Raw genomic sequence first — 25,819 nt, 5'->3', positions numbered from 1 at the left:
GAGTGGAATGTGTCTGCCACCCCCAGGCTAGATGAAGAGGCTGAGGGTCAGAGTGGGCATTTGCTGTGGCCCTTTACGACCTTTGAAGGCTAGTGCAGGGTGAGGGGTTGTACAATGAGGCTCCTTTTCCTTGAAAGAAGGAATTTTGGCCAAGACAAAAGGGCTCTGTCTGCTTTGGCAAAGGGAGGGTAGTGGCTGACTCAACTGTGCCCCCTTAACCCTAACAAATGTCATCAAGGGATGGGCCAGTTTTTCCCCTGGTGCCTTGATTGCCCTCCTGCCCCTTTGTGATGACTTAACTCTTCTTTCCTCAGCTGATCTTACCTCTTCTCCATGACCTGATCCTGCTTTGCCAGCCTGGTCTCTCTCTAGTGTGTGTTGGGTTGAATTGAGAGGTAGGGTGTTGGGTAACGGATGCTGTTAGAATCAGGAGCTTCTATGGATTTAAGGGATCTATAATTTGGGGGCCTCAGAGGAATGGAAGATTCTTTGAGGCAGCGCTTTGCTAGAGTGGGGGTGATGGCAGTGTGACTCGACCTCACAGCACTGACGCCAAGAAGGAGGCTGGTGGGAGGGGGCAGGAATGGGAGGCCTCCGCCTGGCCCAGCCCCTCCACCTCCTCCGCAGTGGCCCACCCACCAGTGTGAGCTGCCACTTCTGAGGCTGGACTGCCTGAAGTCTCCCTGGAGAGAGAAGCCAGGTGGGAATGGGGAAAAGAGAAAGCAGGTGGGGAAGGCACATCAGCAGGGGAGGAGGGGGAAGGCACATCAGCAGGGGAGGGGGGGTCATGCAGAATTGGGGGTGGGTACTGTCTGACTGTGGTACTGAGTGTTTTTAAAGCATGTAAGTCACAAGTGTAAGGTGTGAGGGTGTATGGAGTCTTGAAGTGTGAAAATTCTAAGAGGGGTGTGTTGATGGGGGGGTCATGAGGGAACGGGGTAACCTTGTCTGTGTCCACCCTCCAGGTGGAGCAGAGCACTAGGGACCACTGGCTAGAGGGGTGGTGGAGGGAGCCTGGATAATGTTGAATGGATCTTCAGTGCTGAAGATAGCATGAGGTCGCTTGTGTGTACACCCAGGTGTAGACAATCCTGGTGGCTAGCGTGTAAATTAAGTTTCCTGACCCCTTTCGTGAATACCAGCAGGCTGTTTCAGGAGAGGCTGGAGCCCTGACCTGGAGAGGGAAAGAGCACCCACTCCCTTCTCACCTGCAGCCCACTGAGTCGGGAGCCGAGGAGCGTCATGGGGTCCAGGGCTGAGCTATGCACTCTCTTAGGCGGACTTTCATTTCTCCTGTTATTGATGCCAGGCCTGGGGGCCAAAGGTGGCTCCCTCAAAGAGAGGTGACAAGAAAGGGTGGGGCTTGGGTGAGGTGAGGTCTGCCTGGGAGGCTTGTGCTGCTGGGGGGGGGGGGGGTAAGGGGAAGGGAGCTTTAGTGGAAGCCAAACAAAGCTGAAAATTTAGAAGGAGGGCAAGGCTGTCAGCTCAGGGAGAGGCGGGCCACTGGCTGCTGGTGGAACTTCTGGCTCTCTGGGGCCTGATGCTTTCAATGTCTCCAACCTCTTTCTGGCATGGCTACAGACAAGGGGTCTGCTCTACACAAACACTGCTGGTACCGCTCTACTATAACGAGACCTACAGCCAGCCGGTGTACAAGCCCTACCTGACCCTCTGTGCTGGAAGACGCATCTGCAGTACCTACAGGTGAGAGATGGAGATACGACCACTCTGGAGTCTCTCCAAAGGACCCCAAGAGCTTCAACCAGAACCCATACTCAGGGTCCTGAGCCTGGCACTGTGTTCTAGGACTACATACCGTGTGGCATGGCGGGAGGTGAGGCGGGAAGTGCAGCAGACCCATGCTGTGTGCTGCCAGGGCTGGAAGAAGCGACACCCAGGGGCCCTCACTTGTGAAGGTGAGGCTGGCTCTTCCTGTGCCCTGTAGGAGGCACGCCAAGGTATGGGGGTGGGGTGCTGCTGGGTAACTGGGCCTTTAGCTAGGTCTGAATCCTTTTCTTCCTTAACAGCCATTTGCCTCAAGCCTTGCCTGAATGGTGGTAGCTGTGTTGGGCCTGATCAGTGCGAGTGTGCCCCTGGCTGGGGGGGAAAGCACTGTCATGTGGGTGAGTTGCCCCCCCCCCACCAGCAGGAGGTGCTAGGCCTATCTGGGGCCCTGCCCCGATCCCTCAGTGTCCTCCTCTTCCCCACAGATGTGGATGAATGTAGGATCAGCATCACCCTCTGTTCACATCATTGTCTCAATACTGCGGGCAGCTTCACCTGTAGTTGTCCCCGGGGCCTGGCGCTGGGCCCTGACAAGCGTACCTGTGCAGAAGGGTCCCCAGAATCCCCAACTAGTGCCAGCCTCCTCAGTGTGGCCAGTGAGTATGGGCTGTATGCAGGGAGGACCCTGCACAGGAGCAGGAGCCAGGGCAATGGGCAGGTTTTCATTTTTGTTGGTGGTGGTGGGATGGGACTTGAACTCTGGGCCTGGGCGTTGTCCCTGAGCTCTTCAGCTCAAGGCTACAGCCTTACCCCTCGAGCCACAGCGCCACTTCCGGTCTTATAAGAGTCTCATGGACTTTAGTGCCCAGGCTGGCTTTGAACCACGATCCTCACATCTGAGCCTCCTGAGTAGCTAGGATTACAGGTGTGAGCCGCTGCACCCAGCCTGTTGTCCATTTTTGTTTCTAGTTCGAGAAGCTGAACATGAGAGCACCCTGAGGAGGGAGATTCTTGAGCTTCGAGGGCGCCTGGAGCAGCTGGAGCAGGTGAACAGAGGTGCCTGGGGCGGGCCCTCAAGGTGGGAAGGCCTGGTACAGGATGGTGAAATACCTCTTCGTTTGCAGTGGGCTGCTCGGGCTGGGGCCTGGGTCCGAGCTGTGCTGCCCACGCCTCCTGAGGAGCTGCATCCAGAACAGGTGGCTGAGCTGTGGGGCTGGGGTGACAGGATCGAATCTCTTAGTGATCAGGTGTTGCTGCTGGAGGAGAGGCTGGGTGCCTGTAAGTCTTGCTTCTCTCCACTGGAACCTTATCTTTTCTGGTCTTAATTCAGCATTCCCTCATTCTGGAACACCCTCCTAGGTGCTCACTCTCTCAACACCAGTATCACCATTTCAATCCCATTCTCCTCTGGGACACTGTCCCTATCCCAGTAGTCCCACTTCATGGGGGGGGCGGAGGAGGGGAGTATCTGTGTTGGCCCCTCCCCCGGTTGGGGAATCTCTTTCATACCACAGCCATGCTGTCTTTCCCCTTCTCATCAACCACAGGCTCCTGTGAGGACAATAGTCTTGGTCTTGGCCTCAGGCACTGACAACCTCCTCAGTGTCCCTGCTCCTAATTTATACAGAAGCTATACCTCTAATTCCGTGGGACTGGCCACCTGGGACCTGCAGTTAAGGCCATCAGCCATCATGGACGTGAGCTTGTCTGTTTTCTCACCGGAGTAAGTTGCCTAGGCAAGGACTGCGTCTTCAGCTCTTTAACAAATACAGCAAGAAAGCACCCAGGTCTGTCTCTCTCTTTCTTTATTCTTAGTTGCTTGCTGTTATCCAGATAATAAAAGCCAACCACACAAAACTGGAACCCACCCTCTCCTGCTCCCAGACACCTCCTGGGTTGGGGGGGGGGGAGGACAGGTCTGGAGTGAGAGGTAGGGAGCAGTCAGTACCACTGGGAGGAAATGACAACTGGCTCAGAGAGGGGGCGGCCTCAAAAGAAAGAGAAATAAATTAACATTCCCCTCTCCCCTTCAGCCAGGGTCCAGTTCTTGCCCCAGCTCCCCAAGGACCAGTGAGTGCAGCACCTGATGTCTGCCTCACCCTCATGTCTGTTTAGGATGGTACAGGGGGGCTGAATGGGGTCAGGACCACGGAACTGTATCCCAGGGACAGGGGAAAACAAAAACATGGAAACCAAACCAGCATCTAAGAGTGTCCTTGACCCTGGACGTTTGGGCAAGGGCAGAGATGAGACCTCTGAGATAGAGGAGTATACCCCCACTAAGAGGTGAAGGTGCCAAGGGAAGTTCCCGGGATGACCCTGGGAGGCGTGTTCAGCTTTTGGCTTCCAGCCACAGGGAGTCCTCACGAACAGATGAGTCCAATGAATCCATGGACTTGGAAGTGAATTGTTCCACAGAATGGATGAGTCCACTGGTCAATGTAGGATGGAGAGGGAGAGACGACCACAAAGAAAGAATCCACCAGGAATGGGATGGAATGTCCCCCACCCCTGTGTAGGATGAGCCACTCGAGATGAGGGGAGGCAAATGTGCCACAGACAAGATGGCAGGAGGAGGGGATCAGAGTGGAGACTGCACCCAGGCAGGACTGTCCATGGATGGGGCCAGGAAGGGACAAGGAGTGACACTATATCCACATTCACTTCAGAAGTTGGAGATTCCAAAGAGAAGAATAAGTGGGGAGAGGGGAGGGAAGGAAGAGGGCTGGGCCTGGGCCCCAACGTGGGCCACTGGGTTGGTGGGTGTGGGAAGGAAGACGACGGGGACAGGTAGGAAGAGAGCTCAGAGCCGGGCCTCGACCAGTCCCCCAGGCTTCTTCAGACAGTCACCACCACCCTGGCCATCGGTGGAGATTTCCCGGAAAATGGTGAGCATGGAGTGCCGGACTCTGTCTGCCAGAGCTGGGACGTCATCTGGTGTCAGCCCTTCTGTGGGCACTGGGGGCAGCACCCGTACCTGACATCGCCCTGGGGTGACAAGGGACACCATCACCGCCTGTCCAACAGGCAGGGCCTAGCTTTGAAGCGATCCTATGACTCCTTTCCTCAGTCTTTCGGGTCTCTTCCCTAAGTCTGGGTAACCCACCCCTCTAGTTTGCCAGTTGCCACCTAAGGCTCTCCTGTACAAAGACATCTCCCTGCCACTCCCCTAGGCTCAGCATTTACCCCGTGTTGCTCATTACAGCCTTACCTGTCCTGTTCAATCCTAACAGCATACAGGCGTGCTTAATACTGCCTGGGTGTAGGGTCAGACTACATGATCACATGGCTGTCTTGGTCTGGCACTGAATGATTCCTCTTTCACCCAGGCATGACCCCCAGCCTCTCTGATGGTTGTTCTGATCATACCCTCCTCCAGGCCTGCTCAGAGCTCTCACCCGAGTTGAAACGTCGTTCCTTCTTGCAGTAGAAGTCTTGATAGGAGGACATAACTATAGGGACAATGGGAACCTGGGAAAGGAATAAAGCAGATCAGTCCCCAAGTGTGTGTGTGTGTGTGTGTGTGTGTGTGTGTGTGTGTGTGTGTGTGTGTGTGTGTGTGTGTGTGTGTGTGTGTGTGTGTGTGTGTGTGTGTGTGTGTGTGTGTGTGTGTGTGTGTGTGTGTGTGTGTGTGTGTGTGTGTGTGTGTGTGTGTGTGTGTGTGTGTGTGTGTATTGTGGAGCTTGAACTCAGGGCCTGGGCATTGTCCCTGGGCCTCTGTGCTCAAGGCCAGTGTTCTACCACTAGAGAGAGCCACAGTGCCATTTCCAGTTTTAGGACTTGTAGCTGGCTTTGAGTCAGGATCCTCAGATCTCAGCCTCCTGAGTAGCTAGGATTGCAGGCAGGAGCCACTGGCACCTGGCTCCCAAGTCCCTTCTGAGACCAAGCCTCCGGCCACACAGGAAGGCAGGGTGGGGGTTGGACAGCAGAAGGGGAAGCACTAATCACCTGGGCCTGTACCGCAAGATGGAAGGCGCCACGTTTGAAGGGTAGCATGGAGCCGTTGTGGTTTCTTGTTCCCTCAGGAAACACCCAGACTCTCACCTGGAAGAGAAGAACACACGATATGGAGGGGTCAAAGCGGTAGTGATGCTGGACTGAGACCCCTCTGGGCCAGGTATCAGCTAGTTAGAACTCCTGTCCCCGGCTCCCACACCCACGTCTTCCCAGGGTGACTCACGTCCTGGGTGAGCAGGGTCTGGGCGACCTCAGACATGACGCTGATGGCATCCCCCGTGCGTTTCCGGTCGATGAAGATGACGCCGGCCAGCCAGCAGGCCAGCCCAGCAGAGCCAGCCCACAGCAGCTCACGTTTGGCAATGGGCACACAGCGGCCTGGCAGTACCTCCATCATCCCTTGGGCAAGGGTGGGGATAGGGAAAGAGTCAAGGGGCAAGCAGGGTGTCAGAGCAGGCAGTACCCCCACCCAGGCCTTCGCCCTCCACTAGCAGGGCCTGGAGACAAGTTGGGAGACAGGGTTGAAGGAGCCAGCATGAGGTGAAATGAAAGTGAGGGCACGCTTGCTACAAGGGAAGATCCAACCCAGGGGAAGAAGGTGTGAGGAGGGAGGGTGGAAGCAGGCTCTGGGCAAGGGGCTGGGAGGGAGGGCACGGCTGGGGGAGGGGCCTCACCAAGCAGGTCGAGGGAGCTCTGATGATTGGAGACCACGACGTAGGGCTGCGAGGGAGGGAAGTGGTGAGCCCCTCGCACCTCCACTCGGATCCCATACAGGTATTTGATGTGGAGCAGCATTAGACGCAAGATCCTGTGGGGTCATGGGAAGGGGGCCCAGTGGGGTCCACTGATGTCCTCCTGCACGCCTCGCTTCCCCCTACCCTGCTGACTTGCTGGCCACTTCTGCAGTCATCGCCCCCTTCCGTCTCCTCTTTTAGACCCATGATGTCACTTGTGTGCAAAGCTACCTCTCACTCCTCACCCTCAGGTTCCCTTAGGACCCACTGCCCCTCGCCCCTCACTTCATGTTCTCAACGTTGCGTCCTCGCACGGCACACACAGGGATGGCGAGCACAGCCAAGAAGAGGATCCAGCCGTTGTAGAAGGCCATCTTGAAGAAGTACTTGGCACTCGGGCTGTAGAACCACAGGGTAGGCAGCACGAAAAGCAGCAGTAGAAGCAGCAGTAGTAACACCGTCCAAGCCCCGGGCCACAGCTCCATTCTGGCCACCTGCAGGACACAGGGTGAACATGGGAAGAGGGGTTTCTGAAGGGGAGGGGCACGAACTACAGAAGGCAAGGCTGGAGAGGTGCTGAGGACAAGGGCCAGAAACCAGGATGGGCCTTGGGCTCCTACGGAAACCTTCTGAGGAGCCGGGTGCAAGTGGCTCATGTCAGTAATCCTCACCAGTCAGAAGCCTGAGCTCCAAGGGTTATGGTTTGATGCCACAGTCATAGGCAGCAAGATCCAGGGGAGTCCAGTTAACTACTGAAAGAGCTGGAAGTGCAACTGGGGCTCAAGTGGTACGGTGCTAGTCTTGAGCAGAAAAGCTTAAAACAGTGCCCAGACCCTGAGTTCAAATCCCAGGCCAGCACAATCAAACCAAACCAACAATTTGTACTTTTTACCCACACCTCTCAGAAAGTTAGAAATAACAGGGCTGACATGTGCCTTAAGGGCCAAGAGGCGTGATTCAATAGTAGAGTGTCAGCAAAGTCCAAGATCCAGAGTTCAAAACCTCCAAAGAAGAAAATTAAAGAATTCCACATGTGGGGCCGGGAGTTTGGCCTAGTGGTAGCGTTCTTGCCTAGCATGCACGAAGACCCGAGTTTGACTCCTCGGTACCACATACATAGAAAAAAGCTGGAAGTGGTGCTGAGGCTCAAGTGGTAGAGCTCTAGCCTTGAGAAAGTCCAAGGACAGTGCTCAGACACTGAGCTAAAGTCCAAGACTGGCAAAAAAAAAAAAAAAATCCCACATGTGGGGCCAGGAGTATGGCCTAGTAGTAGAGTGCTTGCCTAGCACGCACAAAAGACCCAGGTTTGATTCCACATACATAGAAAAAAGCTGGAAATGATGCTATGGCTCAAGTAGTAGAGCTCTAGCCTTGAGAAAGCCCAAGGATAGTGCTCAGGCCCTGAATTTATGCCACAGGACTGGCAAAAAACAACAACAAAAAATTATACATGTAGCTCACATTGTATTTCTATTGGAAAGTGCTGGTCAAATACCATGTTAAATCCTTACCTATGACCCACACAATAACCCAGAAAGTACTATTACTGCTTACCATTTGATAATAGGCACAGAAAGGTGAAAGCACTTACCTCTGGTCATACAGGCCCTAAGCAGCAGTTTCTAGATTAAACTCAAGAAGCCTGAGGACTGTTAGGCTGTGCCTGTGTGCACACATACATACTATAAAGCAATGACAGTGACAAAGCCACCCACAGACAAACACTGAAGGATGAGTGGCTAGAGAATCACATCACCAACGTAGACACACATGTCAGTCATACAAAGAGTGACAACTTCACACACTTGTTCACAAGCTTATCATCATACCAGCAACAAAGGAATGTGAATGTATACCTCCTGTAACAGGGCATCACCTCTATCTCACCATTCACTCGGCAATGTGGGCAGGCAGATGATGTGAAAAGGTCAGGGATATCAAATCACCTGGCCTCATGCAGAAGAGGGACTGGCATGTGGGACCTGCCTTTTTGATTATGGGATATTTTGCAACTTTGTAGAAATGGGATCAGAGTTCACCATTGATGATAATGATGTTAGGCAAATATTTCCATCCATCTACGTCAAAAGCACTCTTTTGTGCTCTGCTTACAGGTAAGAGGCAAAGAAAGAAACAACTGAAAAAGATAGGCTTTTTTTTTTTTTTTTTTCTTTTGAGGGAGGCAGGGGAGGGGGAGCCGGGGGGAGGGGATGGTGGTCTTGGAGCTTGAACCCAGGGCCTGGGCAATGTCTCTGAGCAATTGTGATCAAGATTATCACTCTTACCACAGGCTCCACTTTCAATTTTTTGGTGCTTAATTGGAGATGAATCTCACAGACTTTCCTGCTTCTGCTAGCTTTCTTTGCACCATGATTCTCAGATCTCTCAAGAAGCTAGAATTACAAGCATGAGCCACTGGCACCTAGCAAGACTTTTTTTTTTGTTGTTTTTTTTTGCCAGTCCTGGGGTGTGAAGTCAGGGCCTGGGCACTGTCCTTGGACATTTTTTTTCTCAAGGCTAGTGCTCTGCCACAGCACCACTTCTGGCTTTTTCTGTGTATGCGGTACTGAGGAATCAAAACAGGGCTTCTGGCTTGCTAGGCGAGCATTCTACCATTAGGCCACTCTCCCAGCCAAGACTAAGTAAGGCTTTTAAGCTGCTCTAGTCCACTGCCCCCAGACAAGTTCAGACCAGCATCATTTCTCCCCTGGGCTATGTGCTGCATGCTACTAACACTTCCCCTCCGTTCATCTTCCATATGGCAGAGATGTTTTACTATAGCATAAATCTAGACATTCCCCTATGTTGACAATGACACTTTCTTGACAATGTCACTTCTGTTTACAACTTCAACCACATTTCCACAAAAGCACTTTTCAGCTCCAAACAGATTTACTTCCCTGCCTCAGGTGTAACGCGACCTTTCATGACCTGGAAGCCATGTGCTTCCTATCTCGCCTCAAGTATTTCTGATTTGTGTTTTACCACAATCTTTTCTCTTGATCAAGATATAGAAATGCAAATTATTGGACCTCACCCAAATTTACTGAATCAGAAATTCTGGGCAATAGGCCAAGCAATCTGTAATTTAACAAGCCCTCCAGGTAAGTCTGATGTGCACCAAGAAGCCACTGATTCTGACAGCATACGGTGTAACTACTCACTGATAAAAAAAAATATTCTTTCCCACTAGGTTCTAAACAACAGGAAGACAAGATTCCGTCTTAGCTCCAATACCAGGACAGAAGGAGAGTAACTGCTCAATAAATACACATGTTTGGACAAGCCCTCTGACCATGGTACAGACTCCGCTCCCTGGTGTGAGGTCTGGTTATGAATCTAGTAACTACCCTATCAAGAAAGGTGAGCTAGGAAAAGTTACTCAAAAAGTTTGTGTGTGAAGCCTAAGAATTAATGTATTCTGAATATTCATAGAGAGCACATGGTCACAGTGCAGGTAGAGTGGAGATATAATCTCACATCTCAGAGACACAACAAAATCATCACGTTAGTTACTAGGGAAAGATAGTTTTGTCACCAATTATGTATCAAGAATGCAGAGTGAAGCCTTTATGACCCACAAGTAAAAATGGATGATGGGTGTTTACAGTAGGTCGAATGTCTGACGCTTGGATATGAATTGACCTAGTGAATGAAGTGATAAGGTGTAGGGCGAGGCCAAGAGTCATTACAGAAAGGTAGATAATAATCTTTTGGGAGTCAAGTGTACTCACTCATCCCTGTAATCTTAGTTACTCTTGGAAGCCAGCTGAGGGAGAGATTGAGTGAGACCTCCCACCTCAACCAACAAGCTCTGCCTGGTGATGCACCCTTGTAGTTCAAGCAACGCAAGAAGCACAGGTAAGTGGATCCTGGTGTGGTCGGGCCAGAAAACAAAACCCTAGCAAAAAAAAAAAAATAATAATAATAATTAAAAGCAAAAATGGCAGGGGGGTGTGGCTCAAGTGGTAGAGGAGGATCTGTCTAGAAAGCTGTAAGCCTTGAGTTGAAACCTCAATATCATAAAAAACAAAACAAAAAGACTTGGAGCATACAGCTGCTCAAATGCAACGAATTTAGGAAGTGGCAAGTATAACAAGAAGCACACACGCTGTGTGTGCTACACTGGCGTATCCTTCAGAGGCATGCACCCGTGTGGTGAGAGTCACAACTATGGAAACCAACTAAGCCCATCACAACACGAGTATGTGTACTGCTGCTAAGCCATGGGGTCCCACATCCGAAGACTCCTGTATTAGGCAGAAACATGGACATACTATGAGGCCACACAAAAATGAAGTCTGTAACCTTTCCATGCACAAACAAACAAAAAAACACGTAGGTTACTATGCAATCACACAATAGGTGCAACATTTCTGTAAAAAAATAAATAAAACACCAACCTTCACACACATGCAGTACTCACACATGTCAAAACTGGCTGTGCACGGTATGAGAATAGGCAATTCTGACAGATAACCAAACATCATCTCTTTATAGCCTATGGATAGCATAAGGACAACCGAGCTGCACACAAGCCATTAAACAAGTCCGAGGCACACAGTCAATGGGTGAACCGTCCCCAGCTCCTCAAGGTATTCATGTGTCCCTAACGTGGTCTAAGCACAGTGTGGAAGGCCTCTGGGGAATGAGGTTCTGTGCCTACGAGGAAACAGGACGTGCCTGAGGCTTATTTCTAAGAAGTACCTTCTGCTGGCCCTCCTCTCACCTCACCGACCAGGGGGAACATGTGTGGGGCCCAAGGGCGGAGAGAGAAAACTGGGGGGACGTGTATTGAATTCCCTCGCCAAGGCTCCCTGTCCACACCACCACCGCCCCCTCCCATCCCCAATTCAGAGTTTCCGCCTCTCCTCCTCCCCACCGGGCTTCTCTTCCATTCTTCCGCTCAGGCCCCCCCCCCTCTCCTTTCTCCCCAGCAGTCTGACCCTTTCCCACCCCCCCCACCCCCAGCAACCTCCTCCAACCCCGGCGGCCCCCCCAGCCCCGACCTCTCCCCAGCCCCCGCCCCTCCCCCCCGCCCTCCTCCCCCTTTCCCGCCCACACCTCAGTGGGGTGGGGGGCCTGGGGGGCTGGCCCCCCCTCCAGCCAGGCTGCGGCAGCGGTGGTGGCGGCTGGGTTGGGTCTCTGTCTCTGTCGGTGCCAAGGGAGGGGGGGCGGACAGGATTTGGGGGTATCCTAGCCCCGGCCGATGGAGTGGAAGTGGGAGTGGGAGGTTGGACCCATGGCGGTAGGAATGGTGGTGGTGGTGGTGGTGGTGGAGGGGTCGTCCCCCCAGCACCCTCCCTCCCCCTTCCTGCTGTCTCTGCCTCTCAGAGGGCTGGGGCTGCTGCCGCCGCCGCTATCTCCCCCACCCTCCCCGACGCCTGCTAGTTTCCGGGGCCGGCCAGGAAGTGGGAGGTGGTGATGGGCTGCCTGTGTTGCCAATCGCTTCCCAGGGACCCGGTCGTCTCCCCCTCTCGGCATCTCCCCGGGTTCCTCTCGCTAGCTCCGCCCCGGGAGAGCGGGCCGGGCTCGGCCGGGCTCCGGCAGCATCCTTCTCCCCACCCTCAGCTGGGGACCCCTCCCGGATGCCTTTCCTCCTTCCGCGCACCCCTGCGCTTCCTTCTCCACTCGCTCTCCTAGGGCCACTTGGCTTCTCTCGGATTTTCTTTTTTCTCTTTTAAAATCCCTCTCTTTTCAACTCCAGGATCAATGCTCAGTCCCTGGAATAAACTCCATCTCTTTCCCAAGACTCCTTTTCCTGTCCTCCACCATCCACCCCATCCCCCGGTTCCATGATGGATATTTACCAAGCACCTACTTGCAAACCACTGAGCTCAGTTTTTTTTTTTTTTAAGGGCTCCAACTTCTCCCCACCTCGCACTCTAGCCTTCTGGTGTAGTCTCTGCCCTTTGCCCTCTTCGTGGCCAGCAGTCTAGCTCTTTGCTCTTTTCCTCCACCCACCTTCTCTGGCCTTTAAAGAGAATGGGTACTCTCTGTCCTTCTCCTGGCCCATTTCCCTTTTCCTGTTTGTTGATCGCTGAGCTTCTTTCCTGGTTTCTCCCTGTCAGTCTCCTTAAAGCGCTCGAGCTGGGACAACCCCTCCCCCTCAGGTAGAGCCTGAATGCATCTCTGATGGAAACTGGGTATTAAGGCATTGCTTTCTGGCGGGCGGGGGGGGGGGGGGGAGGAAGGATGCTGATTCCTCTGGCATCAGCATGCCTCCTTGAGGCCTTAGGTGTGTTTCTAGCACTCCACTTCTTGCCCTCCTCTCCCTCAGTGGGACCCCCCCCCCCATTCCTTCTCCCAGTTTTCCATCTCTCCCCTTCCAAGCCTCCTAAGTCCTAACCTCTCCTTTCCTCCTTTACGCAAGCCCCAGCTTCTCATCCTTCCGGATTCTGGAATCACCAGGGAACATTTTTTTTTTTTCTCTCCCCCATCTCTGTGTTCCTGGACAGCCCTGAGCGGGTGTCTGCCTCCCGCCCCAGACACACCTTTGCATTGCATGAGTTTACACGCCCTGGTGAAGATGTAAAGCACACTGGTAGTGAGAGGACTGTTACCTAGTTCTGGTCCTGGGGTCACAGTGAGGGTCACTGACTGTAGGACAGGCCCAAGCTCCTAGGGGTCCAGCCAGGAAGAAGCCCCCAGTTCGGCTGGGCAAATTACGAGGAGGAAGGGGCGGGCCTAACCCCATTCCGCCGCGGGTCAGCTAAAAAGGGGGTGGGCCTTGTCCCTTCTGCATCCACTCATAAAGGCCTTGTCTGCGCTTAATGTTTAAGACGGAGCCGAGGTCGGTTCGGTTCTGCTCGGTGTCCCGTTAGGAGGGGGCGGGCCTGTAGCTCAGTTCTGCTCTGTAAATCACCTAAAGAGGGGCGGCGGGCTGAGTCGTCCAGCTGAGGGAGTTGGGTTAACACCAGCGCGGAAGATCGAGGTTCGTGGCATCCAAACGTCGGGCTAATCCCAGCTCTGCTTCCTTCTTCATTAAGAGGGAGGGGCGGACCCCAGGGCTGCCCTCTACGTCACCCAAGGAGGCCGGAGCCATTTTGAGCCCTGCGACCCCCTAGTTTTCTTCTTCCCCGACCTCCCCCTCCCGCCCCTTTTCCGAGCTCTGCGCCGTCCCTTTGGGGCTCGGCCAATCGGGAGCGAGGGGAACGGCCCAATCAGCCCACAGGGGGCCACAAGCCCAAGGACCCGGATGAGGCCGAGCCAAAGCCTTTGAATTGCAAACCCTGCCAATTGCAGAGCCGTCACCATGGCGACGAGACAGAGGCGAGGGGGTGGGACTAACCACCCTCTGGTCGGTCTTGGAGCCAATCGCTTGGTCTGGAGCGTACGCTCCAAAGTCCAATAGGAATCCGGACATTCTTTGAAGTCCGGAAGTGAAGGAGAGAAAGAGGCTCCTGGTGGGCGAGGTCTCTGAAGACCCGGACCAATTAACTTCAGGACCTGGGTGATAACTGGCAGCTACTCAGGCGAATAAGAGCTTCTCTGGCCCGGTGACATCATCGGGTGTGACCAATCCCTCGGCAGTACACAAGTACTGGGGCTGCCATCAGCCAATGATCAGCACGCAAGGTCGGGACCGCGCGAACCTTTCTCCGTCCCCATCCTTCGGACCAATCGTTTCTCTTGAATCCCGATGATCGGCAGTCCTCCGGGCCAATAGCCACTAGAATACCTTGAAGGCCGCGCCACGACTGTGGGCCCGAGGCGGTTTCTCATTTGTCGGGGCGTGTGCGTGTGGATGTGAGTGAGTGTGTGTGTGGTGGGGGTGTGTGTGTGGGGGTGTGTGCGGGGGTGGGCGTGTGTGTTTGGGGGGCTGAGGGAATACGTGGGAGCGAAGCCGAACCGGCCATGGCAGCTGCAGAAGAGGAGGACGGGGGCCCTGAAGGGCCAAGCCGCGAGCGAGGAGGGGCAGGCGCGACCTTCGAATGTAATATATGTTTGGAGACCGCTCGGGAAGCTGTGGTCAGTGTGTGTGGCCACCTGTATTGGTGAGCGTCTGGGGCAGGGGCAGAAGGCGGTGGGGGCTCCTCTCTCTATAGCGGGGAGGCCGGGAGGGGACTGTACACCCATTCGGATGATCGCAGGGCCACGTCCCCATAGGCGCAGCCTGCGGAGACCTGACGTCTGGACTGCTGTGTGCAGGTGGGAGGGTCGCGTCTACCACTGAGCTGTCTGCAGAGGAGGGTGCCAGGAATCGGGAGCTGGTACCCGTGGGTGGTGTTATAAGGGGTAGGATCCGGGGCCACTGCGCCTTCATCGGTGCTCCCGCTCCCCTGTGCAAGTGACACCGGAGCCACCTTACCCCAGGGAAGATAGACTCAGCAGTAGAGATCGAAAGAGAGGAGAGTCTAAAGGTGAGGGGAGGCACGTCTCACTTGAGTAATTGACCCAGGGATGATGTGGGAGGAGGGACACACTGGCAGCTAGGACAGTGTGGAGGGGAATGGTTTGGGTCATGGATATAGAAGCTTTCATGAGGGTTGAAGGAGGAAAAAGGGCAGTGGGCGAAGGTGCTTGTGAAGAGGGCTTGGTATGGGAGGATGGGGACAAGAAGAGAGGTGGGAGTTGAAAAAGGGAGACCTGGAATGGGGTGTGTTGAAGAGAATTGGAAAGGCAGAGAAGGGAAGGGAGTGGGCAGAGAAAGAGAGAGAGGAGTTAGGGGAGAGAAGGCCGAGGATGGATGGAAGGAACTCTAGATACTGGAAGATCAGAAAAGTAGAAAGGCCAGGTTAGCTGGCATGGTAGAGGTTGCAAAACAAAAACAACAACAAAAAGTGAAAGATAGTAGATAATACCTGGGGAGAGTGAGTGAGGTGGGATTCTGTTAAGTTTAGGGTCAGTAACTCTTTCCTGTCATTTGTTTGACTTTTCTTTTTTTCCTTCCTCCATTTAGTTGGCCCTGTCTTCATCAGGTGGGTATTCAGGAGATGAAGAGGAAAATTGGGGAGGTCTGAGGAACTGAAAGACCCTCCATGTGCTTGGAACCATTTTATTTATTTCTTCTTCTTCAGTGGCTGGAGACACGACCAGACCGGCAAGAATGCCCAGTCTGCAAAGCTGGCATCAGCAGAGATAAGGTTGTTCCTCTTTATGGTAGAGGGAGCCAGAAGTCCCAGGATCCCAGGTGAGAGATCAGAATGGTACCCAGGGAAGCTTGAAGGCTTTGGCTAGGGGGTAAGTTTTGGGAGAAAAGATGCCCTGTTGACAGTCTCTTTTTTTTTCAGATTGAAAACTCCTCCCCGTCCTCAGGGCCAGCGACCAGCTCCTGAGAGCAGAGGGGTGAGAGGTGTTTTGTTTTTGGTTTGGTTTTTGGTCCAGTTGCATACCTGCCATATCAAAGATGTGCCAGCTGTCCTGACTTTTTCCATCTCTCTAGGGATTTCAGCCATTTGGTGATACTGGGGGCTTTCACTTCTCATTTGGTGTTGGTGCTTTTCCCTTTGGCTTTTTTACCACCATCTTCAATACCCATGAGCCTTTTCGCAGGGGCGCAGGTAAGAGTCTTTCTTTAACTTCTACCAAGGAGTCCTCTCAATGCCCCAGCCCCATTGCCCTGTCTATCAGTGTGATAATTTCAACTGTTTTTTCCCCTTTCTCCTACAGGTGTGGATTTGGGACAGGGTCACCCAGTCTCCAATTGGCAGGATTCCCTCTTCCTGTTTCTTGCCATCTTCTTCTTTTTCTGGCTGCTCAGTATTTGAGCTGTGTCTCCATCCTGCCCACCTCCGGCCAGAGGAGAATCAGTATTGGGGTTCCCTGCTGACCCCTCCTTATTTCTAGACACCCCTCTCTCTTGTGACCCCCCTCCATTTCTGCTGGCCACTCTCCAGAGGTCATGGATTGGCGTCACGTCTGTGCATAGGAAGGGAAAGCCAGCTGCTCTCAGCTACTCTGAATTCTTGCTGGAATTCTCTGAATTCTTACATGGAAACTTCCAGTCCTGGAGGAGGAGGACGGACTGAAGACGACATCCATTTCTCTTCTCTCCTAATTGTTTCCCTCCAGATTTCCATGAATTGATGTTGAAAGGTGGGCAAGGCTCTCTCTCTCTCCCACTCCTCCTCTTGTTGATTTAATTTAATTTCTCTCTTCTCAGTGTTTAATATGAGTTCCAACGCTTAACTGCTCCCCTCCCCTCACTACCTCCTTTATGATAAATTCAATAAAAAAGATGACATGTATTGATGGGGACTCTTTCCCTAGTTCTTCCTTCCTTCTTTACAGAACAGGAGCCTTTTCTCTCCAACTTGAGTAGATGTTTGGCATGGTGTGGGAAGTGTGGGGGTGAGCCCCTCTCCTTCAGGGACTTTAATGCAGGGTTGAAGTTGTCTCTTTCCCTCTTATACAAACACACAAACAAGCATGGCACCATGTGTCAAGTGTTTACTCAGCACAGTTTGTGGAGAGGTCTAGTTGTGGAAGAGAGTGTGACAAGGTGGAGAGAACATTTTACAGGGGAGAGACGGTTGGGGACCAATCCAGTGCAAAGGAGCTGATGGACGGGGGTCTGTCAGGGGGTCTCTTAAGGCCCTCCTGCACTACTCTCTGCTGCCTCTGGATCCTCTGACTGATTCAGTTCTGCACGTTCTTCCTCCTCCTCTTGGTTTTCTGAGGCCTTTCTGGAGGAAGAAGATTAGGGAAAATGCTGCACACAGCACATGATTCCTAACATTCTACCATCCCATCACCCCATTTCTTTGCTATCTGGAAGCCCCTTGTCAGGATCTTTCTTTCCACTCACCTCTCCTCTCCTCGATGGTGCCGTTTTCGCCACAGGATGGCCCCAATGAGCAGGGCGGCCAGTCCCAGGCCTCCCAGGATCCCCAGGGCCAGGGCTAGGGTTCCCAGCCCTGACCCACCCACAGAGCCTGTAGAGAGATGCAGAAAATTGAGGAAACAGTCCCACCACTCACCATGCCTTTCCTGTTGACCATACCCACAGTCACACGGCAGGACTCTGTTCCTCGGACTTGAATCCAGTCCCTCACCTGCAGCTCGCCCCTCCTCTTCTGTTTCTGGAAGACAAAGTCCAAGTAAATGAGAAATGAAGATTTCCGTTTGGGAGAGGAGCCCCAGTGGAGTCTCCAGTTCAGCAAGGAGAGACGGGGCTGGTCTTTGGAAGGATTTGGATGGGTCAAAGGAGGCTGTGACTGGGAGGGGGAGAGTGGCTCTTGGAGAATCCTGTCAAAATGGAGTAGGGAGTTGGAGTCTCCTGTGTTTCTCAGTTCCAGGGTCCTTGGATTTAGGAAAAGGCCTCACCTAGGATGATATTGACAGCAGGGCTTTCTTTAGTCCCTTGGCTGGGATGGGTGGCCACACAGCTATAGGTCCCTTCGTCCTGAGGCCCTACCTCAGGGATGAGTAGCACAGGGCTTGAGGGCAGGGGCAGGGGGATTCCCTGGTGAGGAGAGGGGGACAGGAAATGATGATCAAGCTCCTGTTCATACATCCCACGCTTTTGGTTTTGTCTCCACAGCCTCAGATATCCTCTTATCTTCCACCCTAGCTCCTTGGTCCACCTTTCCCTCCGTTTCCAGGTAGCAGTTATGGCTCTCCCACTTTCTAGATCTTCATGGCACTCACATCCTTTATCCAGTGGATCTGAGAAGAGGGCTGTGCAGGGGCTTCACAGGTGAGGGTCACAGTCCCACCTTGAGGGACCACCCCACCTTCTGGCTCCATCAGCAGTTGGACCTCCAGGGGTACAGACTCTGGAAGTGGGAAGAGGCAGAGGGTTCTCATTATACCCAGGAATGGCCCTGGTGGCTGTGGGCTTCGGTCGTGATTTCCCAAAGGGCTCATTTCCTAGGTGTGCTCACCTGAACCTGGAGTCCTTCCACTCCTCACAACGGGCTGGATGAGAGCTGTGTTCAAAGCCGGGTGCCGAGGAAGACCTGGGCTGAAGCTACAGAAGAAGGTGGGGCCAGCAGCAGCTCCCTGGGCCAGGGTCACTATCAGCTCTGACTGGAGTGTAAAGAGCCCTGACTCAGGGTGTCTTCTGGTTTCTTCTCTCACCAAGACTCCTGTGATAGGAGAAAGACAAGATAAGACTCCTGGAAGCAGCAACTAGTTGGAGGGTGGGGTTGGGGGAGGGGAGTACCTTGGGACTCACCTTTTCCATCAGGAATTAGGGGCTTCCCATTCAAGTGCCAGCTTAGAGTCCCCGCAGGGTAGCTTCCCTCAGACACACAGGTCCCCACCTGGGGAAAAAGTAGCAGCGAGCTCATCCTTTAAAAATGCAAGATGCCATACAAGTACGTAGTCTAATTCACAGGACTGCTTATGTCCCCGCTACCTCCCCCACACTGTCCACTACCTTACTGGGGTCACCGACTGTGAGTTCAGAGGCAGGATCTACAATTTCTGGCTTTTCAGGAATCTCTGAAGAAGGGAAAATTTCAGTGAAAGGACAGTACTTTGGAGATCCTCACACAGCAGATGTGGGAAGAAAGACAGAGAGCCTCCCTCACAGACCAGGTTCTAGGAGTCAAGGACCTGGGGTAGGGGTGAGTGAAGCCTTTTCCTAGACGAGAGGTAAGGATTGGCTAAGGCTCTTACTGTAGACTCGGACCCGGTAGTTGGACTTGGTCTCCTTCCCACGCCTGTTCATTGCTCTGCACCTGAAAGTCCCCTCATCCTGGATTCCAACAGCCGGAAGGAGGAGAGAGCCATTGGGGAGAACTCGAGCCACGCTGTCCCAGGGACTTCCCTGGGGAGAAAGGACCTTCCAAGCTTCTGTCCGGCCTGTGTTCTGGAGACACAAAGGAGAAAAGCCTGAAGATTTCTAAGTCCTCTGGGAAAGGACAGCTCAGCCAGGATGGCAGTGGGGACCATCCTAGGTCCAGCTTGAATTTGGGAAGTTGCTGCAGGAGTCCTTACCAGCTTCCATTCCAGCTGCTGGGGTGGTTTCCTGGGGGCCCCCCTACAGTTCAGCACCAGTGGCTCCCCAATCTGAGCTGTGATGTTTTGACCTCCTACTACTGACCCTGCGAGAGAATATGGTGGTTGGGGAATAGAAGGGGAGATGAAGACTAAAGGAAATGGGGGCAGTGTGGGTGAGGTAGCTTGAAAAGTAGTGCCCAGGTCTAGGAAATTCTAGATTGGGGGACAGAAGGGTCCTGTGGACAGTATTTTCTGCAGGGAGGATCAGTGGGGCTGGGGAGTGGCTCACCCCACAGACTGAGGACCAGCACCCAAGCTCCAGCCGCTGCTGCTGCCGCCATCCTGTTTCCTTCCCAGGCTCCTGGCTCCGTCTGTCACTTTCCCCAATGTGGCTACTTCCCTAGATGGGGTTTGTCCCCACTCCTTGTCTTGTCAGTCACAGGGAATGCCAGGAATTCATGCCTTGGAACAAGAGTCCTTCAGGTGCTAGAAGCAATCTCACCCCACCCTTGGGCGCTACCAGTCTCTCTGGGCACAACCACTTCCCTGGGGGCAGGAAGTACACTTTCTAGGGTCTCAGTCCAAACTACTCACCATATTTCTTCAATCCCACTCTGAGGACTTCCTGAAACCCCACCAAGATTGCGAGAGGATGCTAAGAGGATATGGACCAGGGTTACCAGGGACTTGATAATAAAGGGCAAAGCAGGAAGGATAAAGCAGGAACCTGTTTGGGTCTTTCTGAAAGATTTTTTTTTAAGGGTGTGATATTTCTTGGGCAGGAAAAAAAAAAAACTAAACCCAGGAAAAAAGAAATTTTCTTTATTTAAAACTGCATTTTCTTTTCTGTGAAACTACAAGTTTACAAGTGAGGGGAGAACTGCCCCTGGCCCATCCCTCCACCCCCCTCCCTCCCACCCATCACACTCCCAATCTGTCCCCCCATCCTGCTCAGACCTTTGAAGGGGATGGGCTCCCCATTTTGACAGTCTTTTTAAATCCTGAGGATCTTTGAGGGGATCAGAAAGAAGGGCTCAGGGCTGAGGATGGGAGAGTGTTTTTACTTTCAATACACTTTTCATGACCTCCCTCCTGTCCCCACTCCCTTCATTTTGGCGTGAGGAAAAAAGATTCTGTCCCCCTCCCCCTCGGGGGAAACGGAGAGAGACACATATATAAGCACCTGACCCATATTTAGTATATTTGGCAAGAACCCACTCCCCATTCTCCTCCAATCTGTAACTAGTTTAAAAAAAAAAAAAGATGCATCATTCAGGGAAGGTGGGATCTCTGATTTCCTCAAAAGGACTGAATCCAGCTTGGCCTAGGAGTTGTGGAAAGAGGGTGGGACTGGAGGCCAGCAGGTAAAGCTCCTCCACACCAAATGCAGCAGAAACTTGTCTATACAAGCAAAGAACATCTTAGTGACTTCAGGAGGGGGCAGCTTGGTGCCCTGCAAAATTCACTTCCTGATGGGCAGGCCCAGAGCCAGGAGAGCCTCTTTCCTAGTCCTGTCCAATCCTTTTTCTCTTACCAGAACCCCTTTGGCTATCACCTCTACTATGGGAAAGCAAGAAATAAAAAAATAATTCAGTATGTTTATATATTTATAAAAACAAACAAAAAAATACCCCCACCAAACCCTACTTCCCCAAACTAAATTAAAAAAAAAAATACAGATGGATCCCAGGGCTTTTTTTTTTTTCCTTAAAAAAAAAAAAAAAAAAAAGTTCAACCCCAAAGCCCAGTCAACAATTTCCTAAAGTAGCAGAAACTCCCTCCGAGGTAGATATCTGAGTCAGACACTCTTGTCCACCGAGCGATTCTATTGGTTTAAGATGAGCTGCGTATGAGGTAATAAAGCCGTCTGGAGGGGCCAGGGGGTGGGGAATACACAGGGGGCGTGGCCCATGTTCTCTGTCCAGAAGTCCAGTCCCCATTTTTGGCATCTCTGGGTTGGGTAGGGCTGACATCTCCAGATTCCACAGCATGTAAGTGGGGTGGGGAAGGGAAAGTGGGGGAGCCCAGAGAGACAAACAATAGTTGTATTTGCATATGTGTGTGTATACATGTGTGTGCACGCATGAGAAAAAAGATGGGTGGGGAAAAAAGGTCTGAGAAATAGGTGTGTGCGCTTTTCTGTGGAAGAGAAGAAAGGAAATTAAAAAAGATCAAAAAAAGGGAGAGACAGATTCCATTCCTCCCCTCTCTTCAGGACCCCATTCTCCCTGTCAGCACCCCCAGCACTGAGAGTCTATGGTTGGAGAAGGGACGATCCATTCGCCCCTCTATTTTGTGCTTCTCCTGTTTGGGGTTTATCCTCTGGATGCCTGGGTCCTCTTCAAGAGTCGCCTTCTGGGAGCCCCCACCCCTGTGACCCTGAGGGGCGAGATCAGTTGGAGGTGTCGGAGTGAACACTCCCTGGTCCCTCTGTTGGGGATGTCACTGAGGATGGGGTCACAGCTTCCTGCCAGCTGCCATTTGCCTAGAAAAAGGGAGAGAGATAGTAGGAATAAGGCCCTGGGAAACTGCATGTGTGGGGGGACACCCAGCACTAGGGAAACAGCTGTCTTATCTTGATGAAAGCTGGAGACCACAGGGCTTCAGGATCTACTCACCCTCATTTCTCGAGGACTGTACATCTGGCCCGCTCCGAGGTTATCTCCATACCCTCCTGGCCCCATTGAATGTCGGAGTGATTCCACCTGTAGGCCACAGAGGAAGGTGTGACAGGGAGGGGTCCTGAATCAAGAGAAAGAGTCTCGTATCCTAAGAGGGGGAAATGGAGTACGGGAAAGACCCCCTCAAAAGGCCACGGAGCACCTAACCTGGGAAGCAGAATAGGAATCTCCATTTAGCCCGGGCATCCCCAGAAACATGTCTCCGGATCCTGAGAGATTGAAAGAGCCGCCAGAGCCTTGGAGAAACAGAGAAGGAATTAGGGGAGAATACTAAAGAGCCTGAGATGACAGTGGGAGATATACACAACTCTAATGTTGCACAAAACCCTGTGAACTAGTTTTACAGGGATGTATGTAGATTATACACAAACTACCATCCAAACAACCTTCCCAGTTGTGCACAGTGGTATATGTAATCCCAGTCCTGGGAGGCTGGGGTAGAAAGATCAGAGTTCAAAACCAGACTAGACTGCATAGTTCATAGGTCAACAGAGTGAGACTCTGTCTCATAAAACCAAACAAAACCCAACTTAGCTGAAGACATACCCACACTCAGAAACAGCAAGTCGTTCTAGAACTGCTTCTAGATACCCACTGGGAGAAAGGCAAAAAGAAACTTCACTAGAGTGACCTCTGGCCCTGACATGATCACTCAGCTTAGCTTAGACCTTCTAAACCCCAAAACCCTCTCTCCGCTATCATCCTGCCTAGACAGGAAATGGGAACAAAAGCAGGAAGTGTGTAGAACAGCTAGCGAGGGTGGCAGTGGGCTCCACCTGCAGAAGAAGGGGGTGTCGGGGAGCTGGCACGGCTGTGGCCCCCTTGGGCAACTGACACAGCTGTCTTGACAGCATAGATGTTTGCTTCCTCTTGGAACTTTCCAATATTTTTCTTATACCGGATCCGCTTGTTGCCAAACCAATTGGAAACCTGCAGGGTGTGGGGCAGAAGGATCAGGTGGAAACCTTTCCTACGAAAGCCCCTCATTGAATGCCCGAGAGCTTTCTGTCCCCAAACCCTCACCATACCTGAGAGACAGTAATGCCACACTTCTTGGCGAGCTCCTCCTTAGCCTCCTCACTGGGATACGGGTTACTCAGGTGGGAGTAGAAATACTCGTTCAGGACTTCAGTGGCCTGTTTGCTAAAGTTACGGCGTTTTCGTCTGCAGAGGAGGGAGAAGGTGGTGGGGGGAGAATGTTGGGTAACTCCAGGGGACACCACTGTCACTGAGTACCGTGTTATGCAACAGGGTGGCCTAGGGTCTTGGAGAAGAATAAGAGCACTCAGCAAACCCGAATCCCTGGACCTCACCTGGCATCCAGGAAGCGGGAACGCAGGATCATAACGGCCTCGCAGGTGCTCTGCTTGAGCTGCATCTGGATGGCACTGAACTTTCGGTGGATGATGCTCACCATTCGCTCCATCTCCTTGGGGGCCACAGGCCGAGTGCGGCTCTGTTCCCGCAGCAGGTTCATCACGTGGGTTGTGAACTCGTTACACGCCTGTACAGGGGAAGACCGACCGGGACGTTGAGCGATTTGGCCTCGAAATTCCCTCTGAAGAGCCTCTGCCTCCCCGCCACTTTGGTGTCCTCTCCTCACCTGCTCATACTTCTCCAGCTCTGAGTGGTAGATGTGGCGGATCTGTGCGAGCTTGCTGCGATAGTCCGAGTGTTCGATGGAGTTGTCAGGGGACACGCCGCCCCCAGAGGCTGCAGCCGCCGCAGCTGCTGCTGCTGAGCCCCCACCCTTCTCAGGCCCAGCCACACCCTCTGCCAGAAGCATGTTGTCCAACCGCATCAGCTGTGGGTCCACGGGCTCCTCCTCTTGGGAGCTTCGAATGCTCAGGCCTAGCATGTAGGCAAGTGGACTTAGGACACCCCCCCCCCAACATACACACACCAGGATCCCTCACCCAGAGCTCAGTCTTCCAGGTGACTTTCAGAGACCCCAGTGTCCTCTCTGATGCCCCTTGTCCCTTTAAACCATCTCCTTGGGTCCCCACGTTGTCAAACTCTTAAGCTCTACAGTGAACAGAGTTGTGTCCCTAGAGTTGAAGAATGGAAGAGGGACAACACATACCCGTTTTCTCCTTGATTTCACACAGGACACTAAAGAGAGCAGGCTTCATTCGATGGCAGTTTAGGGCGTGTTTCCTTGGGAGGAATGGGAGTGGGGAAAAGAGAAAAGTTCAGGAGAAAAGCAGCACGGGTACGGGTAGGCGGGGTGGGGAGCAGGGGCCTGGGACTGTCTAAGAGAGAGCCTGGGAAGAGAAGGGGAGGCATCTGTGGAGCCAGAAAGTACTTCTGTGATGGAGCTGGGGTGTGATGCTAAAGGCACCGTGGGTGGGCTGGGAGCTTTGGAAGGTATGGTGGGGTCCAGAAAAGGTATAGAGGAGGAATTTGGAGGTGACTGGAGAAAGGCGAGTGACTAAGTACGTTTAGGAAAAAATAAGAGATGGAGGCTGAGGTGGCAGAGGGATGGGGGTGCTAAGTGGGGAGTTCAGTACAGGCAAAGGGAGGTGGGGGTACAGGAGGACCCTTGACGGCCAGGGCCAGGGGTGGTGAGGAGTGGTAGGAAGTCTGGGGGTGGAGAGAGAGAGAGAGAAAGGGGTGGGCTGGGTAGCTCGGGACAGACAGAATTGCCTGAGAATAGTTTCTAAGTCTGGGAGCCAGAAGGGGGCTCTGAAGAAGGGGTTGGTGCTGGGAGTGTAGGGGTCAGCGAGAGGTTGGGAGGGAGGGGGACCACCTGGGGTAGCCTCTGGGGGAGGGTTCAGGGCTTGGGGTGGGGAGGGAGCACTGAGAGGGACCACGGAGGTGGAGGTTTCCCCGAGCTCACGAGCGAGCAGGGCTGTAGGAGCCTGCAGGGGAGGGGGGGGTCGCTCCCCGGAGACTCAGAGCTCGTGAAGGGGGTGGGGGGTGCGTGTGGGGGTCCCGGGGTGGGGGCACTCACTTGGCCTGGGCCTCGTCCAGGCTCTGGTCGGTGATGGTCATTATCTGCTGCAGTATGTCCCCGATGTCTTGCTTCCCTCGGCCTCCCGGGACCCCCCCAGTCCCCCCACCGGGATCGCCGCCACCGGGAGGCTCGCCGGGACCCCCGGGCTCCCCACCCACCAGTCCCAGGCCCCCCCGGCCCCCGCCCGGAGGGGGCGGCCCCAGCAGCCGCTCGTCCATCGCTGGGGGGGGGCCCTGCGGCCCCCTCCCTGCTCCGCCCCTCCCCCCGCCCGGTTACGTTTCCCACCCCCCCCTCCAAACTCGCCGGGGCCGCGGCTCCCTCCGCCCCAGCCCCCGCCCGTCTCCTCCTCCTCCTCCCCTCCGGCTCCCCCGGGGTTCACCCCGGCACTGGAGGGGGACCTGGGGTACCGGCTGGGCCCACCCCAGGAGACCCCGGCCCCCGGGTGGCGGAGAAAATGGAGCCGGGGAGAGGGAGAGAGAGAGAGAGAGAGAGACAGAGACAGAGAGAGAGAGGAGGCCCAAGCGGGGGTGTGTGTGCGAGAGGGAGGAGGGAGGAGGGGGAGGGAGGGAGGAGGGGGAGGGGAGCCGGGAGGAAGGGGAGGGCAGAAGAGAGGAGGAACAGGGAGGAGCCGGGGGCGGGAGGAACTGAGACCGGTGGGGGAGGGGAGCGGAGGAGGGGCGGGAAGGCCCGGGACCTGGACTTCGGCGTCCCGGGACGGGGGACGGGGGGTCCCCTCCCCCCCCCCGAGGGCTGGGGGGCTGCGGCCTCGGGGTTCCGGAGCCCGGATCGTCGCGATGTGGACTCTGAGCTGCAGGAATGTCTGGGTTCACTGACAGCTCGGTTCATATTTCTTGTCCTAATGACTCCCCTCCCTG

At 53.7% G+C, this 25,819-nt stretch overlaps 5 protein-coding genes across 13 annotated transcripts; 2 read left to right on the top strand and 3 right to left on the bottom strand.

Annotated features, from left to right (window-relative positions):
* The first annotated feature begins 15 nt into the window (after positions 1-15).
* Positions 16-3,520, top strand: Egfl8 (EGF like domain multiple 8). Of its 4 annotated transcripts, XM_090356018.1 has the most exons (9): positions 20-700; positions 1,146-1,343; positions 1,582-1,704; positions 1,807-1,916; positions 2,028-2,123; positions 2,211-2,381; positions 2,695-2,771; positions 2,850-3,003; positions 3,273-3,520. In XM_090356018.1, the coding sequence occupies exons 2-9, from the start codon at positions 1,243-1,245 to the stop codon at positions 3,314-3,316; spliced, it is 876 nt and encodes a 291-aa protein (XP_090212144.1). In that variant the 5' UTR covers positions 20-700; positions 1,146-1,242; the 3' UTR covers positions 3,317-3,520. The 4 variants fall into 4 exon arrangements, with proteins under 4 accessions (XP_090212143.1, XP_090212141.1, XP_090212142.1 ...); XM_090356017.1 differs by lacking the exon at positions 3,273-3,520 and having other exon boundaries at positions 16-700; positions 1,215-1,343; positions 2,850-3,262; XM_090356015.1 differs by lacking the exon at positions 3,273-3,520 and having other exon boundaries at positions 17-700; positions 2,850-3,262.
* On the bottom strand, positions 3,514-13,515 carry Agpat1 (1-acylglycerol-3-phosphate O-acyltransferase 1). 5 transcript variants are annotated; one of them, XM_090356007.1, is made up of 7 exons: positions 12,980-13,515; positions 6,702-6,910; positions 6,357-6,490; positions 5,906-6,081; positions 5,674-5,769; positions 5,124-5,196; positions 3,514-4,713 (listed from the first exon to the last, which is right to left on the bottom strand). In XM_090356007.1, the coding sequence occupies exons 2-7, from the start codon at positions 6,899-6,901 to the stop codon at positions 4,529-4,531; spliced, it is 864 nt and encodes a 287-aa protein (XP_090212133.1). In that variant the 5' UTR covers positions 6,902-6,910; positions 12,980-13,515; the 3' UTR covers positions 3,514-4,528. The 5 variants fall into 5 exon arrangements, with proteins under 5 accessions (XP_090212133.1, XP_090212132.1, XP_090212135.1 ...); XM_090356006.1 differs by having other exon boundaries at positions 13,282-13,515; XM_090356009.1 differs by lacking the exon at positions 12,980-13,515 and adding an exon at positions 12,238-12,260.
* A 697-nt stretch (positions 13,516-14,212) lies between these two features.
* On the top strand, positions 14,213-16,606 carry Rnf5 (ring finger protein 5). Its single transcript, XM_090356042.1, has 6 exons — positions 14,213-14,413; positions 15,319-15,337; positions 15,437-15,549; positions 15,650-15,704; positions 15,802-15,919; positions 16,029-16,606. The coding sequence occupies exons 1-6, from the start codon at positions 14,274-14,276 to the stop codon at positions 16,124-16,126; spliced, it is 543 nt and encodes a 180-aa protein (XP_090212168.1). The 5' UTR covers positions 14,213-14,273; the 3' UTR covers positions 16,127-16,606.
* A 186-nt stretch (positions 16,607-16,792) lies between these two features.
* On the bottom strand, positions 16,793-19,992 carry Ager (advanced glycosylation end-product specific receptor). Of its 2 annotated transcripts, none has more exons than XM_090355992.1 (11): positions 19,597-19,992; positions 19,305-19,411; positions 18,984-19,176; positions 18,742-18,806; positions 18,538-18,625; positions 18,245-18,448; positions 18,009-18,136; positions 17,685-17,823; positions 17,414-17,440; positions 17,167-17,293; positions 16,793-17,040 (listed from the first exon to the last, which is right to left on the bottom strand). In XM_090355992.1, exons 1-11 carry the CDS (start codon positions 19,646-19,648, stop codon positions 16,998-17,000), a joined length of 1,173 nt encoding a protein of 390 aa, XP_090212118.1. In that variant the 5' UTR covers positions 19,649-19,992; the 3' UTR covers positions 16,793-16,997. The 2 variants fall into 2 exon arrangements, with proteins under 2 accessions (XP_090212118.1, XP_090212117.1); XM_090355991.1 differs by having other exon boundaries at positions 16,793-17,044; positions 19,597-19,986.
* Positions 19,993-20,896: 904 nt separating this feature from the next.
* Pbx2 (PBX homeobox 2) lies at positions 20,897-25,222 on the bottom strand. Its single transcript, XM_090356003.1, has 9 exons — positions 24,942-25,222; positions 24,072-24,145; positions 23,592-23,839; positions 23,302-23,492; positions 23,017-23,152; positions 22,765-22,918; positions 22,136-22,224; positions 21,926-22,012; positions 20,897-21,792 (listed from the first exon to the last, which is right to left on the bottom strand). Exons 1-9 carry the CDS (start codon positions 25,160-25,162, stop codon positions 21,700-21,702), a joined length of 1,293 nt encoding a protein of 430 aa, XP_090212129.1. The 5' UTR covers positions 25,163-25,222; the 3' UTR covers positions 20,897-21,699.
* Positions 25,223-25,819: the final 597 nt, after the last annotated feature.

The sequence above is a fragment of the Megascapheus bottae genome, chromosome 22 (assembly GCF_031878675.1).
Source record: "Megascapheus bottae isolate mThoBot1 chromosome 22, mThoBot2.hap1, whole genome shotgun sequence".
NCBI classification, from domain to species: Eukaryota; Metazoa; Chordata; class Mammalia; order Rodentia; family Geomyidae; genus Megascapheus; species Megascapheus bottae.
This window is presented reverse-complemented; position numbering and strand designations above follow the sequence as displayed.

Coding starts and splice junctions, on each gene's coding strand:
- Ager (XM_090355991.1), bottom strand. CDS start 19,648: ATGGCGGCAGCAGCAGCGGCTGGAGCTTGGGTGCTGGTCCTCAGTCTG. Junction 19,412..19,596: donor GCTGGTCCTCAGTCTGTGGG/GTGAGCCACTCC, acceptor ATTCTCTCGCAG/GGTCAGTAGTAGGAGGTCAA. Junction 17,294..17,413: donor AGAGGAGGGGCGAGCTGCAG/GTGAGGGACTGG, acceptor ATCTCTCTACAG/GCTCTGTGGGTGGGTCAGGG.
- Agpat1 (XM_090356004.1), bottom strand. CDS start 10,906: ATGATGTTTGGTTATCTGTCAGAATTGCCTATTCTCATACCGTGCACA. Junction 5,770..5,905: donor AGACCCTGCTCACCCAGGAC/GTGAGTCACCCT, acceptor CTTCTCTTCCAG/GTGAGAGTCTGGGTGTTTCC. Junction 4,714..5,123: donor GGAACGACGTTTCAACTCGG/GTGAGAGCTCTG, acceptor TTGTCACCCCAG/GGCGATGTCAGGTACGGGTG.
- Egfl8 (XM_090356017.1), top strand. CDS start 1,243: ATGGGGTCCAGGGCTGAGCTATGCACTCTCTTAGGCGGACTTTCATTT. Junction 1,917..2,027: donor AGGGGCCCTCACTTGTGAAG/GTGAGGCTGGCT, acceptor CTTCCTTAACAG/CCATTTGCCTCAAGCCTTGC. Junction 2,124..2,210: donor GGGAAAGCACTGTCATGTGG/GTGAGTTGCCCC, acceptor TCTTCCCCACAG/ATGTGGATGAATGTAGGATC.
- Pbx2 (XM_090356003.1), bottom strand. CDS start 25,162: ATGGACGAGCGGCTGCTGGGGCCGCCCCCTCCGGGCGGGGGCCGGGGG. Junction 23,493..23,591: donor AGCTGGAGAAGTATGAGCAG/GTGAGGAGAGGA, acceptor TCCCCTGTACAG/GCGTGTAACGAGTTCACAAC. Junction 23,153..23,301: donor TCCCGCTTCCTGGATGCCAG/GTGAGGTCCAGG, acceptor CCTCCTCTGCAG/ACGAAAACGCCGTAACTTTA.
- Rnf5 (XM_090356042.1), top strand. CDS start 14,274: ATGGCAGCTGCAGAAGAGGAGGACGGGGGCCCTGAAGGGCCAAGCCGC. Junction 15,550..15,649: donor CAGAAGTCCCAGGATCCCAG/GTGAGAGATCAG, acceptor TTTTTTTTTCAG/ATTGAAAACTCCTCCCCGTC. Junction 15,920..16,028: donor GCCTTTTCGCAGGGGCGCAG/GTAAGAGTCTTT, acceptor TTTCTCCTACAG/GTGTGGATTTGGGACAGGGT.